The sequence below is a fragment of the Onychostoma macrolepis genome, chromosome 11, assembly GCF_012432095.1.
Source record: "Onychostoma macrolepis isolate SWU-2019 chromosome 11, ASM1243209v1, whole genome shotgun sequence".
Taxonomy (NCBI): Eukaryota; Metazoa; Chordata; class Actinopteri; order Cypriniformes; family Cyprinidae; genus Onychostoma; species Onychostoma macrolepis.
Window position 1 is genome coordinate 17,958,679 of NC_081165.1, and position 14,990 is coordinate 17,973,668.

Here is a 14,990-nt window from a genome sequence, read left to right on the forward strand (position 1 = left end):
GACTGAGCCTGCATTGAGAAATGACCAAATATAGACATTTCAGCAGTGCTGAGAGTTAGTTTGGCTTGGGCCAATCAAAATATAAACCAACTTGCTTCGATTCCAATCAACTTTTAAACTCTGAAGGAGAAGTTCACTTCTAAAAGGCTATGAAAATGACGATCAGACCTTTGCAATCCAGCAGTTACGAAGTCATCTATACATTGCAATAAGCATCTGCTATAAATTCGAAGAGTGTAATTCTACAAGAAAAGTTTTAAAATATGTAACCTGTGACCCAGTTGGATGTAATTTGCAGTGTTACTTCACAAGTGGCCTTAATGATAAAAAGTGTGTTCCTGTGTCCTACATAGCCTTCATGTATGGCTCTTTATTCTAGTGAACAAATGAGCTAAGCAGAACTACGTGGCATTTGTAACAATGCATTAGATCACTGACTTTTCCATGCCCAAGGAACTCATTGTAGCTCTGGAAGCGTGCTACAGCCCTTTATTAGGATCTGTGTGATCATGTGATACTTCGTTCTATCTATGGTTCTGATCTAGACTCTAAAACTTTTACTGCGCTTTTATGTCCTCATAAAATGGCTAGGAAACAAAAAAGATTAATTCAGTTACTTAGCATTGTTTTAGGTTGTATGACTCTGGATGACTATGGAATAGTCATAATTTTACTCATTACAAAACTAGTTATTTCATCAGTGGAGCATATAAGATATGACAGATTTTTTTGAGGGGGTGGACTACCCTTTTAAGGAGTTTGTCTTGATGTAAACACACCACTGATAACTACAACTAAAACTAATTTCAGGTATGAAATAAAACTGAAATAAAATAAAATGAAACACACACGAAGGGTTCGATATTTTTCTGACAATGACCTGAAAATAATAAAGTAAAATCACATGAGGTTTGTCGGACCAATCATATCTTTATCTGTCAGATTCGTCCAAAACAAATGTTCTTTTCAAAATAACACACATTGAATTACTCAGCTTGATTTCTCACATTGAAACCTTAAATAAGATTTGTGAATTTATGTTCGATACTGCTTATTTTCATTAAGCATACATATAGCCTTCACTAGATGTGCTCTTGAAGAGACTTTCATACAAGCATGAAAATATATTGTCTTCATAGCATATAAGGTACATTAACCTTTGTTTTGTGCAGAGACTGCTTCCATTCCCAAAGTAAAAACCTGCTACATTTTTAAGATTTTTTTTTGATAAATTACAAATGGATGGTAAAAAATTACACTTGAGAGTGATCAACATTTATATACTCAATGGATTACATACAATGTTAAAGGAAAACTCAGATCAAAATAAATATTGTATGTTTAGGCAGTCATATTCACATAGATCTGATTATCCATCGCTTTCTCTTGAATGCTGTAATCCTGTTCTCTTTCACACTCAATCATTCAAAACAAGGTATTAAAAAATCTGTTGTATCATGGAAACTATACCTTTATTTGTGATTGTTTAGAATCCCGCCTTTATTCCCTGATGAGCAAGAGCTTTTGCTATAGAGATTCCCAAACCCAAAATAACTAGGATAAAATCCAGACAATTATTGTTTCTTACACAGTTCAATTCAGTCAGCTGTAAGAGGATCCAATTCTACTGCATCTTCTCAACATCCACACATACTGTTCCAAAACACACACTAGTAAATCTATCATATGAAATGATTCATTTAGTGCAAATGACAAGCAAGGAATCAACTCCGCAGTTCCATAGGCCACTGAAGCCTCTGAGCACCCATGACTGCCCAACACTTTCATTTCTTTCTATCGTCCAGTGTATTTTGTACAAAGACTCCTGGGTAGAAGTTGTGCATTCTATTATATACGAGTCCTTGCATGTCTTCCATATTATAGGGCAGCAGTAAGACTCTGTATGGAAGATTCTGAGTAATGATCTTCTTAAGGTCTGTGAGATGTCTGTCCTTTCATTCCTGTCTTTTTCTTCACCCATAACTATCTTTCTGCATTGCTGGATTATTGCAAGAGCTTTGGTACTTCAACCTGCATAAAAATAAAATAACGGTGAGTTAAAATGTTAAACATTTTCTCAGGGAAAAATCTCTGAATATGAGACCCAATGAGTCAATAGGAAAGTTTCAGGATAATTCCAAAAAATTTAACTTGCAATGTTGAAGATTTATATATACATATAAATGATTTCCTACCTTTTTGAGCTGTCTGATATTGCTGCCTCTAATGGAAGCCAGAAGTTGGTCTCTTGAGTTCTCTTGAGCTCCTCCTCTTCTACCACTCCTATCGTCTATCTTCCTTTGTGACACGGGTGTCAGGGAGTTCTTCAGGAAATCTCCATCTAGCATTGGAGGCGGAGGCGGTGGTGGACCTCCAGGTGGTGGTGGTGGAGGAGGTGGTCCACTACCAAGCCCACTGACCCTTTTCTTATGAGTCATCTTGGGCGACGGGGCGGGTGACGGTATGGGAGAAGGTATAGGAGACGGCCTGGGCGAAGCTCTCGGGGAGCCTTTACCAAAGCCAGGTTTTGGAACTTCTAATGAGTCTTTCTTGTCTCCAGTGCCTTGGGCTTGAGCCTGCTTCTGTTCCTGCAGCCGCTTTTGCCGCTGACGGTCCATATTGCGACTCAGAATATTGGTCATGGTCATACGAGGGCCAGCTAACTCAAAGTGGTAGCCCAATTTCAGAAGAGTTGTGTTTTCTTTCAAGATTTTGGTCATCTCCATCTCTGACTTGCCTCCGATGATGTGTCGCTGGTTGTGGAAGCGTAACTCAGTGAGTGTGGAGTTGTGTTGGAGGGCATGGATCAAGGCCATAACGCCTTTGCTAGTAAGAAGATTGGAGTCCAAATTGATGCTAGTGATGCTTTTGTTATTGCGCAAGGTCTCTGCTATAGCATAAGCCACATGGTCATCGGCTCGGCAGTTAGCCAAAGAAAACACTTTGATGTGCGTGTTGTTTTTTAAGGCCTCTGCAAACTGAATAAGCGTTTTGTTTTTTATGACCTCAGAATTGTTCACGTTGAGGTCAGACATGCTTGGATCGTTGCGACGAACCCTCTCCAGATCTTCATCAAACATGCTGGCCGACTCATCCTCCTCTTCCTCCTCTTTTGTCTTACTTTTTGAAATAGTGTCTGAGACACAGTTTCCAATTTTCTCTTCCTTAATGGGTTCATGAACTTCGTTTACGATTTCATTTTGCTTTTGAACATCCCCTGTTCCCTTATCTATTACTGATTTTTCATTAAATTCTTGTGTCTTCCTCACAGCCTTTTCTGGTTCTTTCTCTTTATTTTCAGGAAGTCCCTTTACTTCCAACAAGGGGCTCTCTTTCACCTTTTCACTTAACCTTCTTGTTTTGTTTTCTTCATTGTCCATCTTCTCTTCTTTCACTTTATCTTCTAAAACCTGATTTTGTTTTTCCTCTAACCTGGACGAATAGCCTCTAGTTTTGTTTTCCTCCCTCTTCCTAATCTCTTCCTTTCTTTCCCTTTCCTTCTCCTCTTTCTCCTTTATCCTAGAGATCATCTCCTTTGCTCTACTTTCCCCAGATTCCTTTTTCCAACCGTCTTCCTTTCTATTTTTCTCTTTACTATCCTCTTTCTTCTCCTGAAGCTTGGATATTAATTCTCTGGTTTTGTTGCTACTACTTTCTCTCATCTCTCTTCTATCTTTGAATTTACTTCCATCATTTTGATCCTTCACCTCTACTTTCTTCTCACTCTCCTCGTCCTTCCTAGAAAGGGCAGATGGGCCAAATTTATCATCTTTGCTGCCCTCTGTGACTCTGGGGGTCTTGTCCTCCGTTCTACCATCACGTTTAGAGAACGAAGAGGTGGAGGGGGTCCTCTGAAGTCCTCCATCTTTGCTATCAGATGCGCAGGTATTCTTCTCTTGGCTCAGCCCCATCTTACGCAGGTACTCTTGCTTCCGGCTCTCCTTCTTCGGCTCTCCCTGTGGATCAAACATGAATGAATTATGGACAAACAAGATGACATTCCAACAAATGTTAAATATTTTTTTTGTTTTAGAGGAGCCAACTGGAAATGCCAGTGGCTTAAGCCTACATATCAATATTAAAATGTTCAAATGAAGCCAGTGCTTCGAAACAGATGGCTAAACACAATCTGTAGCGCATGAACACTGGATGTTTACACTATGCACAGTCTGTTGTTTTACAGTGAAGATGTTAACTTGCACAGTGGCTGAGTGTTTGATTTGTGAGCCGCACTGTTTTGCACTGGAAAGCTCCAGCCTTGGCAGACTTATCCTTAAAAGGCAGTGAGCAAAGGAGCAATCAACCAAGGGACTTCAACCGGGCCAACATTTCAAGAGACTTTTAACATCCAAAGATAGATACGTCTCCATTTATTGCTCCTGTTTGCATTATGCCTCAAAAAGTAAACATTTACATAGGCTACTACCCATCACCCCTTTACAGTTACAGTAATTTGTGAAAGTTGTAAAATACACAAGATATAAAAATAAGCTTACTTTCGCTGAAGACATACAAGGGTCATAAAATTACACAAATAGGCTAAATCTATATTGAAAACATTTCAACACCATAAAAATCAGAAGCCTGCAGTTTATTTTATTGTTTTTATTTATTTTGCCATGTCTTTCCAGCTCCTGCTTTATCAAGCATGTTGGTTTAAACTCAAGCATTCACATTTACAGATGAACTTGTTATGTAGTGAGTATTTTACCTCCGTGGACAGGTTTCTCTGGAAGCGGGATCTGAAGTCATCGGTCTGGCTGCTCAGTGATTCCTTTTTAACCGGCGCGGATGGTTTTAAATCCGTTTGGTCCACATCGATTATTTCACTCGGATCTGGATCGGGAACGACGGAAACCTCTTTCTGCAGCTCCTCCATTTCTTCGGGCGACAGGTTTGACAGTAAACTGTCGAGGTCTGGGTCCTCGCTCACCTGTCGCCCGGTTTTCGTGAGTCCCCTCACTTTCCTCCGGGACATAGTTGCGTTCAGCAGTGACACAGACTTATGTAGAATTTTCCTGCCGAAGATATTCTGGTGATTTTCACTTATTTTTCCCTTCTGAAAAAACTATTCATAAGCAGTTAAAGTTTAAAATGAAGGAGGACGTAAAGAGTCAAACTGAAGCCTTTCTGGAAACACGAGGAGCAACGCCAGACGCGATGGAGTATCAGCTCAAGTTTGTGGTGCTCGGACATTCCTTGAAATCCATCGCGAGCTCATGCCCATATTTAGATGGGGGTACATAGTCCTTTAAAGGCAATTGGGAAGACTATGGTTTACTAAAACTCAGAAGCATCCCAGAAACAAACTGTTACTTCCTGGTCACTAAGGAAATCAGGATTCCTGGAGTACTGACAATATTTTTCCAGTGATGTTATAGAAAGTTAAAGAAATAGGTTGGATACTATAATAGGCTGATGTGCTATTACAATATGTGGTTCAATAGAATATAGCCTAGTCTATTCATACATTTGGAGAGATAATATTTCATTCTAGTAAATTAATGGAAGCAAGCCACACCACAATATATGACTGTGTCCTAGTGCAAATCATTGGACAATTCATTTTTTTTTTTTTTTGTCTTATTCAGCCCATTTTTTAATAGCCTATAGCTATCATTAACTATCATTACAAATTCACGCTGGGCAAAAATAAGGCGACATTAAATAATGACAGTAGGCCAATGTTGATTTCAGGTACAGCATTAATGGAGACGGCATGCAAAGTCAATTCTGTTTTTATTGTAAAAAGAGAATTATGCAATACTCCTTCAATTAGACCTCTCTTATAGGATGATTAGTGCAAGTTCAAACACTAGTAGCCTATTAATTGTCTTTTTTTTCCCCCAAGTTGAAAATACCTGTTAATATTCCACATTGTACAAATTCCTCTTTATAGATCCTTTTCTTATTTGTACTTCACATTCCAAAGTGACAAATACAGTAGCATATGCTGTATATAGCAAAAACAACACTGTTAACTATACATTAATTTAAATAACTAACAAGTTATTTAAACTGTGGACAAAAAGCATCACAACTAATCTTACAAATGTGAGATGAGGAGGTAGCAGAAATCATTTTAAATCAAAAATCGCATCTCAAATGTACCTGGTGAATTATTTTAAGCTGATACACAATTAATTGAGAATCTAATTCTTTTCATTTACATTCTAATTTATCATTGAAAAGTTCCATTTATGATGAACTTTGAAATTAATTTAGGATGGTCCACTCGTGGTTATATGAATGGAAAAAATTGGAACATTCAATATGGCGGCAATGGCAGTCCCGCTTTAATGTAGTCACATTAATGAAATTTTGGCAAAAATTTGCTGGCAAAAACGGTCCATTGTCTGTTGTCAACAGTATTGTATGAAGCACAGCTCACACAGAAGTCGCTTTCAAACCAAGAATTTGCGAATTTGCACGACCAATGAACCCAACGGGAAATCGGCATTAGAAAATCTTACGCCTGCATGAGAAATTCCTGAATGCGTGGATTTATACTGATACACAATATTGCCTGGAAAAATTTGCTAAACAATGGTAAATATGACCACACCATTGTGACATTGCAATTATGAATTTTCCCCTGAATTCTGAATTTACATCTCACTATTCAGACTTTTTTTTTTTTCAGAATTTGGAGAGAAAACTAAAGCTAAAAACTAAAACTTTGTTTAAACTTGTGTCACTGTATGCAACAAAACAACATAAATGACTGTGAAAGCTTTTTGAAACAAATAAAAATGCACAGATGGACAGCTAACCCAAATGCACACATTTTTGTGATTCCCTTGACAACTGGCCTAGGTACAATTAAATACATGCAAATCTAAGGGGTGTTAACATTACAGCTCAACCTCAAGCCAGATCTAACGACAGTTGACAACCTTTAAATGCACAGAATGAAGTTTGGTTGGATGCTATGAAACATGAAATTCTTTCCTAATGTAAGTTCTCTCTTATTTACATACTGCATGTTAACTGTCTATATAACATCTACGTTTCATGTCCACATATTAGCTGTCTATTAGACATGAAAAGCATACAGCATGAATTGATGTTAATGATGCAAGTGACATGATTGAATTAGCGGTCAAATAAATACATTTTGAACAAACAAACAAGGAGAGACAGCCAAGCATGTCTATTGCAGAATAAAGTGCAAATGACACAAGCTTCTTCTTATTTGGTTGAACAGAGAATGACATCCTGGATGAGTCCGAACTGGCAGTCAGTCTCTTCTGCAGGAAAGTCATATTTAACAATCCATTTCGGAGAGTCTGACAAAGCATAATGGCACATTTAAAGCAGTCTTTTGAGTCTGTGAGTTGCTGGATTAAAGTGGGAGGAGTCTCACTGATTAGTGACACATAAAAGCAGTACATCAAACAAGAAAACACTCCGATGCGTGAGGCGATTCTGAGGTCAGTTCATGCTTCACTCCACAAATTAATCAAGAAATAAATAACATAAATCATTTTTTAAACGGTTTCTCATACAAGGGATTCCACACAAGCATGGTCCCTCTTCATCACCCATTCTATGGGTTATCTTCTCCTCGCTGAGGGACTTCAGCTCTTTCAGTGCCCTGGGTACTGGGGAGGGGAATATGGCGGAGGAGCTGAAAAGAAAAATAACACAACTTAGACAAAGTTATGTTTGTCTGTGCTATTATATGCAAGTGTAGTGTTTTTTTCCCCACTACATACTCTTAAAAATTAAGGTTTCTTATTGGCATTGATGGTCCCACGAAGAACTTACAACATCCATGAAACCGTTCTATTGCACAAAAGGTTCTTTAAAGGATTAGTTCACTTCCAGAACAAAAAGTTCCTCATAATTTAATCACTCCCATGTCATCCAAGATGTTCATGTCTTTCTTTCTTCAGTTTAAAAGAAATTAAGGATTTTGAGGAAAACATTCCAGGATTTTTCTCCATAAAGTGGACTTCAATGGGACCCAACGGGTTTCAATGCAGCTTCAAAGGGCTCTACATGATCCCAGCCGAGGAATATGGGTCTTAACAGAACAAACTGAGACAGACTAAATCCAGAAGAACTGTGGCAATGTCTCCAAGAGGCTTCAAGAAACCTACCTGCAAAGTTAGTTTAGACACTTGTGTAAAAATGCTGTAAAATGAGGATGCTGTCAAAAATAATGTCAAATTGATTTTCTTTATCAATTAACTTCTATTAACCAAATTTAAATCAACATTTTGTGTGACCATCCTTTGCGTTTAAAGCAGCTTTTGCCCTCGGTGCACTTGCGTATAGTTTTCAGGTCTATTGAAGCATCTTGGAGATATTGCCACAGATCTTCTGGATTTAGTCTGTCTCAGTTTGTTCCGTTTCATTTATGTCATTCCAGACAGACTGGATGATGGTGAGATCAGATCTCTGTGTGGAGCACTGGCTGTTTTCAGACTCCTTGTGCAAACAAAAATCTCACTGGATTATAAAAATTTATGGCAAAATGAATGTTAGAAAATGTAAACTGATATTTCCTACTGAAATACTACAGCAAAAGACAGAAATAACTGACTTAACCATTTTTTGCTGGTGAAAATACTAGTGTTCTAATAATTTTGGCCACCACTGTACCTTTTTTGTAAAGGGAATTTGACTTTCTTTGCACTTTTCCTTTGCAAGCACTGGGTCGGTACTTCTGCGTACGTCACTTCGTAGGCAGAAGTACCTACGCTTATTGTAATTGCTTATTGTATTCCTCAATTGTAAGTCGCTTTGGATAAAAGCATCTGCTAAATGAATAAATGTAAATGTCACGCGAGACCTTTCCAATGTAGCTACGTAATGCATGAAGTTGAGCTAGTGCAAGACGAGCATTTGTGGTTAAAAAGTATATAAATTTTAATTTTCACTAGATAAGAACGTTACTCTTTGGCTAGGATCACGGGGAGCCCGTTTGAAGCTGCAATGACACTGCAGTTTGGACCTTCAACCCACTGGGTCCGACTGAAGTCCACTATATGAACAATACTGGAATGTTTTCCTTTTCAACTGAAGAAAGAAAGAATGAACATCTTGGATGACATGGGGTTGAGTAAATTACCAGGAAATTTTTATTCTGTAAATTAACTAATCCTTTAACGTGGAAAAGGGTTCTTCAGATTATTCAAATGTTACTCACGCTAAAAAAACGCTTCGCTGAAAGCTTCTTTGAGAAACCCAAAAAAGCTCTTCTATTGAATTACTGTAAAACCCCCTTTTGCTACCTTTGTTTTTAAGAGTGTAGTATGTGATCTCTGACAGAGGCCATTTGTATACCTGCTTGACTGTATCCTGCATCATGAGGATTGGGAGGATAAGGACCCTGGGGCATCATTGGATAATGGTGGGGGACACCTGGATATTGCGGCACCATTGGATATCCAGGATAATCAGGATGTCCAATGGGTTTACCAGAAGCATCGTACATGTGCTCCACAGGATAGCTGGCCATTGGAATATGCTGGGCTAAAAAATTGAGACTCGCGTTAGTAGGTGATGATTTTTATTCTTTGTAAGAATAAGTTCATGCAAACAAGCATTTTGAACATTAGCCGGGGTATTGCAATAGAAAGCCAGTGGTTAAATAAGTAAAGCAATGCAACTGTAATACCAGAAAGAGAAATAACAAATCAAGTCAAATTTATATATATATATATAAAATGCTTTTAACAATACACATTGTTTTGAAGCAGCTTCAAAAACATGACAATTCTTAATAACTTCATGCCTTATAGCCACATTTAGCAGATTAGAACTGCCGCGATGATATAGTTACATGATATGAACAATAAAGCAGTTGTGATTTGCTATATAGTATATAATGTGAGTGCACTGTACGTATATGGAAAAAGTTGGACTATTCAACTTTACAAAATAGAGCTTTGCGATAATAGACTTTACATTTTATATATCCAACTTTTAGTATATTGATGTAATATAATATAGTTTACCTTTGCCGACGATACAGACAATCAAGCTGTTGAGTTTTGCTTGATATTATAACCAACTGTATAGGTATATCCAGCTAAGATTGGATGTATTTACATATCATGCAAGAACAACAACTCAACAGCAAAACAAAAAAATACATTGAAATACATGCTAAATATTACATATAATACAGATTTCTTCTTTGTTTATTTTGAATTCATTCATATGTATTTGTAGTAAATTCAGGGTGGACTGTGAAGAGAATAAAGTAATTGCATTTACCTTCATAAGGAGTTCTGCCACGTTGCTGGCGGCGTTGGTACAGGTAACAACAGGAACACATGAAGCAACAGACCATGGTTGCTATAGCAGCCACAAAGAGCAGGATCGATGAAGCAATGCCAGCTATAGTGGAAGGGCTGAGAGAGGCAGGACAGAAAACTTCACTGATTATCCAACACCAATTCTGAATGATCTCATTCCTCTGGGAGCAACTCACAGAAAAATCACTTTGGACAAAAGCACCTGCTAAATGAATAAATTTAAAATAAAACACTTGCTGTTAGGTCTAGCAATTAGCACCTTTACCATTAAGATTAGCACTTCTTTTATAACAGTCACACATTTGCTATCTTTAAAAACATTATTTATATATCAGTCTTAATGTGAGGTTAATGAGCCTCTCTAGGCCACTAAGTGGTCAATAATCTAGAATCTTGAAAAGTGTACCTGAGATGGAACAGCATGCAGCGCTTCTGTCCCGCCTCGGTGATCATCTTGAAGCCATCCAGGCAGCAGTAACGGCGGTGACAGTTCCCACAGCAGAAGGTTATGAGCGGGCAGTCAAAGCCATTGTGCCAGGTACCATTCTTGTCCACGTACCACAAGCAGTCCTCATTTGCACTCACTAAAAGAAATAAAACAAAACTGGTGGTTATAAATATCAAAATACTAACAAATATTGGATATCAGGTTCTGAAGGTGATGCCAAATCCTATAAAACTAAAAAAATTACAATACAATAATATAATAATTTTAGGTTGGCCTATAAATTAATAGCATTAACATAAACAAATCTGGAAAAAAAAAAAGGTTTCAATATAAATTTTAATATATTTGAGTAACTGAAACATTTAGTAATATAATATGCATTCATAAATAAAACACATTGTAATCGGTTATTACATAATAAATTGAATGTACACACACACACACACACACACACACACACTATGAGCACATTAATTCATAAGTACATTAATAATTAATTCATGATTACTTACCTCCTTAGGCGCTCACTTAATTAACCCAAAGTAATGACTGAAATGCCGCTGAGAAAGCCATTTCTTACATCGATTTTGAGTAAAAACCTCTTAAAACTGTTTTTAGCAGAAATTGCATCTTTGTTTTCATCTTCAGTTGCAGTATCTTAAATGTAGGTCAGTTAACCACCTGCTTCAAGTTCTCAACTCTTGGATTAGGTTTCAGTACTGGTTCTGCAGTGAATGACCTACCTATACAGAACAACAACCGCAGCCTGATGTGAACTTAAAAATCTGAGGGGTTTGAGGGCTGTTGCTATAGAAATGACTTATGGTTTATAGACATGTTAATTATGGCAGCTATGTAAATTGCATTAGATAATAGCTATACATGGCATCCGAGGAATATAATGCTTTTCTCGCTGATGACGGTAACACATTATAAACAGAAGCATGTTTCTAAGTACATGTTTGCAGCAATGAGGCCTGTAAAGAAACTACAATATCGTCTTACCCTGCCAAGCAGAGAAAATAATACAAAGGACCGGTATAATGACGGCGTAGAAGGACATCCTGCTTCCAGTACACTTTTCGTTACACCAGACAAAAACGGTTACATCTGCATCCTTTGAAAAAAGGCTTTAAAATGATATAGTCTGCCACGTCTCGCAGATAGCGGAGCTCCGGATCAAGCGGCTTCGTGATCAACATGAGATCTGTGTGGAATGACACGCCGCCCGTGACGCTACACGCCCGCCCGCCAAATCTCCAGTACCAGCCTCGACATTGATAAAATCAAATCAAAGGACGTTCATTTCGGCAGGACAACGCGTGCAATGCGTGCAAATTAAGAGGGGAAATGATGGAATTATTCAGGAGATTGACCGCAGACGCGCGAAATTCCACGAGAAAAAATGGAACCCGTGGGCTCCTGTAGCAGCGCGCCACGGCCCCTCGGATTACTTCACATTTCTGGAGATAATAAATACACTCATTCACATTATATGTAGAAAATACACTGTATCTCTTCAGAAAGGATGAGGGTTATATTACAGTTAATGAAATGTAATGTAAATGCATAAATGCAAATTTACACACACACAAACTCATCACCAAACATATACATTGCATTTCCATCTCTGTTGCAACAGTTTTCGCAGTGTCTGAAATGACTGTACCCATATATACAGGTGCTGGTCATATAATTAGAATATCATCAAAAAGTTGATTTATTTCACTATTTCCATTTAAAAAGTGAAACTTGTATATTATATTCATTCATTACACACAGACTGATATATTTCAAATGTTTATTTCTTTTAATTTGGATGATTATAACTGACAACTAAGGAAAATCCCAAATTCAGTATCTCAGAAAATTTGAATATTACTTAAGACCAATACAAAGAAAGGATTTTTAGAAATCTTGACCAACTGAAAAGTATGAAAATGAAAAGTATGAAAATGAAAAGTATGAGCATGCACAGCACTCAATACTTAGTCGGGGCTCCTTTTGCCTGAATTACTGCAGTAATGCGGCGTGGCATGGAGTCGATCAGTCTGTGGCACTGCTCAGGTGTTATGAGAGCCCAGGTTGCTCTGATAGTGGCCTTCAGCTCTTCTGCATTGTTGGGTCTGGCATATCGCATCTTCCTCTTCACAATACCCCATAGATTTTCTATGGGGTTAAGGTCAGGCGAGTTTGCTGGCCAATTAAGAACAGGGATACCATGGTCCTTAAACCAGATACTGGTTGCTTTGGCACTGTGTGCAGGTGCCAAGTCCTGCTGGAAAATGAAATCAGCATCTCCATAAAGCTTGTCAGCAGAAGGAAGCATGAAGTGCTCTAAAATCTCCTGGTAGATGGCTGCGTTGACTGTGGACTTCAGAAAACACAGTGGACCAACACCAGCAGATGACATGGCAGCCCAAATCATCACTGACTGTGGAAACGTCACACTGGACTTCAAGCAACATGGATTCTGTGCCTCTCCACTCTTCCTCCAGACTCTAGGACCTTGATTTCCAAATGAAATGCAAAAATTACTTTCATCTGAAAAGAGGACTTTGGACCACTGAGCAACAGTCCAGTTCTTTTTCTCCACAGCCCAGGTAAGACGCTTCTGAAGTTGTCTCTGGTTCAGAAGTGGCTTGGTAGCCCTTTTCCTGAAGACGTCTGAGCGTGGTGACTCTTGATGCACTGACTCCATCTTCAGTTTACTCCTTGTGAAGCTCTCCCAAGTGTTTGAATCAGCTTTGCTTGACAGTATTCTCAAGCTTGCAGTCATCCCTGTTGCTTGTGCACCTTTTCCTACCCATATTATTCCTTCCAGTCAACTTTGCATTTAATATGCTTTGATACAGCACTCTGTAAACAGCCACACCTTTCAGTAATGACCCTCTGTGACTTACCCTCTTTGTGGGGGGCGTCAATGTTCGTCTTCTGGACCATTGTCAAGTCAGCAGTCTTCTCCATTAATGTGGATTCAAAGAACAAGAGATACCCTGAATTTGTACTGTATGGATGGTCATTTATTGAAACTCAAATGTAAATATTCTAATATTTTGAGATACTGATTTTTGACTTTCATGAGCTGTAAGCTCTAATCATCAAAATGAAAAGAAATAAACATTTGAAATATATCAGTCTGTGTGTAATGAATGAATATAATATACAAGTTTCACTTTTTTAATGGAATTAGTGAAATAAATCAACTTTTTGATGATATTCTAATTATATGACCAGCACCTGTACATGTGTTTGGTGATGAGTTTTGGCTCAAGGTCTGCATTTAAAGTTACACTCACAACAGTGGTGTTCCAACTGGGATTAGGATTTAGCTTTCTGCAGACCAGTCAAGTTCTTCCACACTGACTCAATCAATCATTTCTTTTTGAACCTTGCCTTATACACGGAAGCATTGTCATGTTAGAATAGAAAAGGGTCCTGTCCAAACTGTTGCTATAAAATTAGAAGTATACAATTCCCTAGAACAGGGTTCCTCAAATCTTTCCCTGGAGGGTCAATCTGCTGCAGAGTTTAGCACCAACCTTGATCAAACTCACCTACCTGTGATTTTCTAATGATCTTGAAGATTCTGAATAACCTGCTCAGGTGTGTTTGATTAGGGTTAGAGCTAAACTCTGCAGGAGTGGGCCAGATTTGAGGATGCCTGCCCTAGAATATCATTATATGCTTTAACATTAAGATTTGTACTCATGGAAATTACTAAAGTAATCAATCCTGTTCATTAGAAGGGGGTGTCCCAATACTTTTGTCCATATAGTGTATATACATACATACATAGTGTTGTGATACATAGACAGGAGAGCTCTGGAAGTATTGTAGTATATTTTGTTTCATCACCTGTAACTCAAAAGTTAAAATACTCCCATATTCGTCTACTACAAACCTAAGTAGTTTTAAAATACACATCTTAAATGAGTAAATATGTATTTAAAATATGTAAATAACATGTTATTTAAAACTTCATAGTTTAAACAATTTTAAAATAAATCTGTAAATAACTGAGTAATGAAGTCCGTATTTGCCTAAATCTTAATTTAGTTCTTAAATGTATTTAACAAAACTGAGGCCACCATTTGTTAGCAAAACGATTCTTCGTAGCATAATATATATATCCTATATGTAATATATAAAATTAAAATAGCTATTTGCATGTGCATAATCAAATCAGTTAAATGTAGTGTTACTAAAAAAAATTTAAACAACCCACTTTCAAACAGATGTCTAAAACTTAATTTTGAATGTACACTTCA

At 37.7% G+C, this 14,990-nt stretch overlaps 2 protein-coding genes across 2 annotated transcripts; both read right to left on the bottom strand.

Annotated features, from left to right (window-relative positions):
- Positions 1-894: 894 nt before the first annotated feature.
- lmod1b (leiomodin 1b (smooth muscle)) lies at positions 895-5,352 on the bottom strand. Its single transcript, XM_058792189.1, has 3 exons — positions 4,712-5,352; positions 2,196-3,956; positions 895-2,031 (listed from the first exon to the last, which is right to left on the bottom strand). The coding sequence occupies exons 1-3, from the start codon at positions 4,976-4,978 to the stop codon at positions 2,005-2,007; spliced, it is 2,055 nt and encodes a 684-aa protein (XP_058648172.1). The 5' UTR covers positions 4,979-5,352; the 3' UTR covers positions 895-2,004.
- A 370-nt stretch (positions 5,353-5,722) lies between these two features.
- Positions 5,723-12,158, bottom strand: shisa4 (shisa family member 4). Its single transcript, XM_058792191.1, has 5 exons — positions 11,725-12,158; positions 10,678-10,855; positions 10,231-10,367; positions 9,295-9,483; positions 5,723-7,630 (listed from the first exon to the last, which is right to left on the bottom strand). The coding sequence occupies exons 1-5, from the start codon at positions 11,780-11,782 to the stop codon at positions 7,590-7,592; spliced, it is 603 nt and encodes a 200-aa protein (XP_058648174.1). The 5' UTR covers positions 11,783-12,158; the 3' UTR covers positions 5,723-7,589.
- Positions 12,159-14,990: the final 2,832 nt, after the last annotated feature.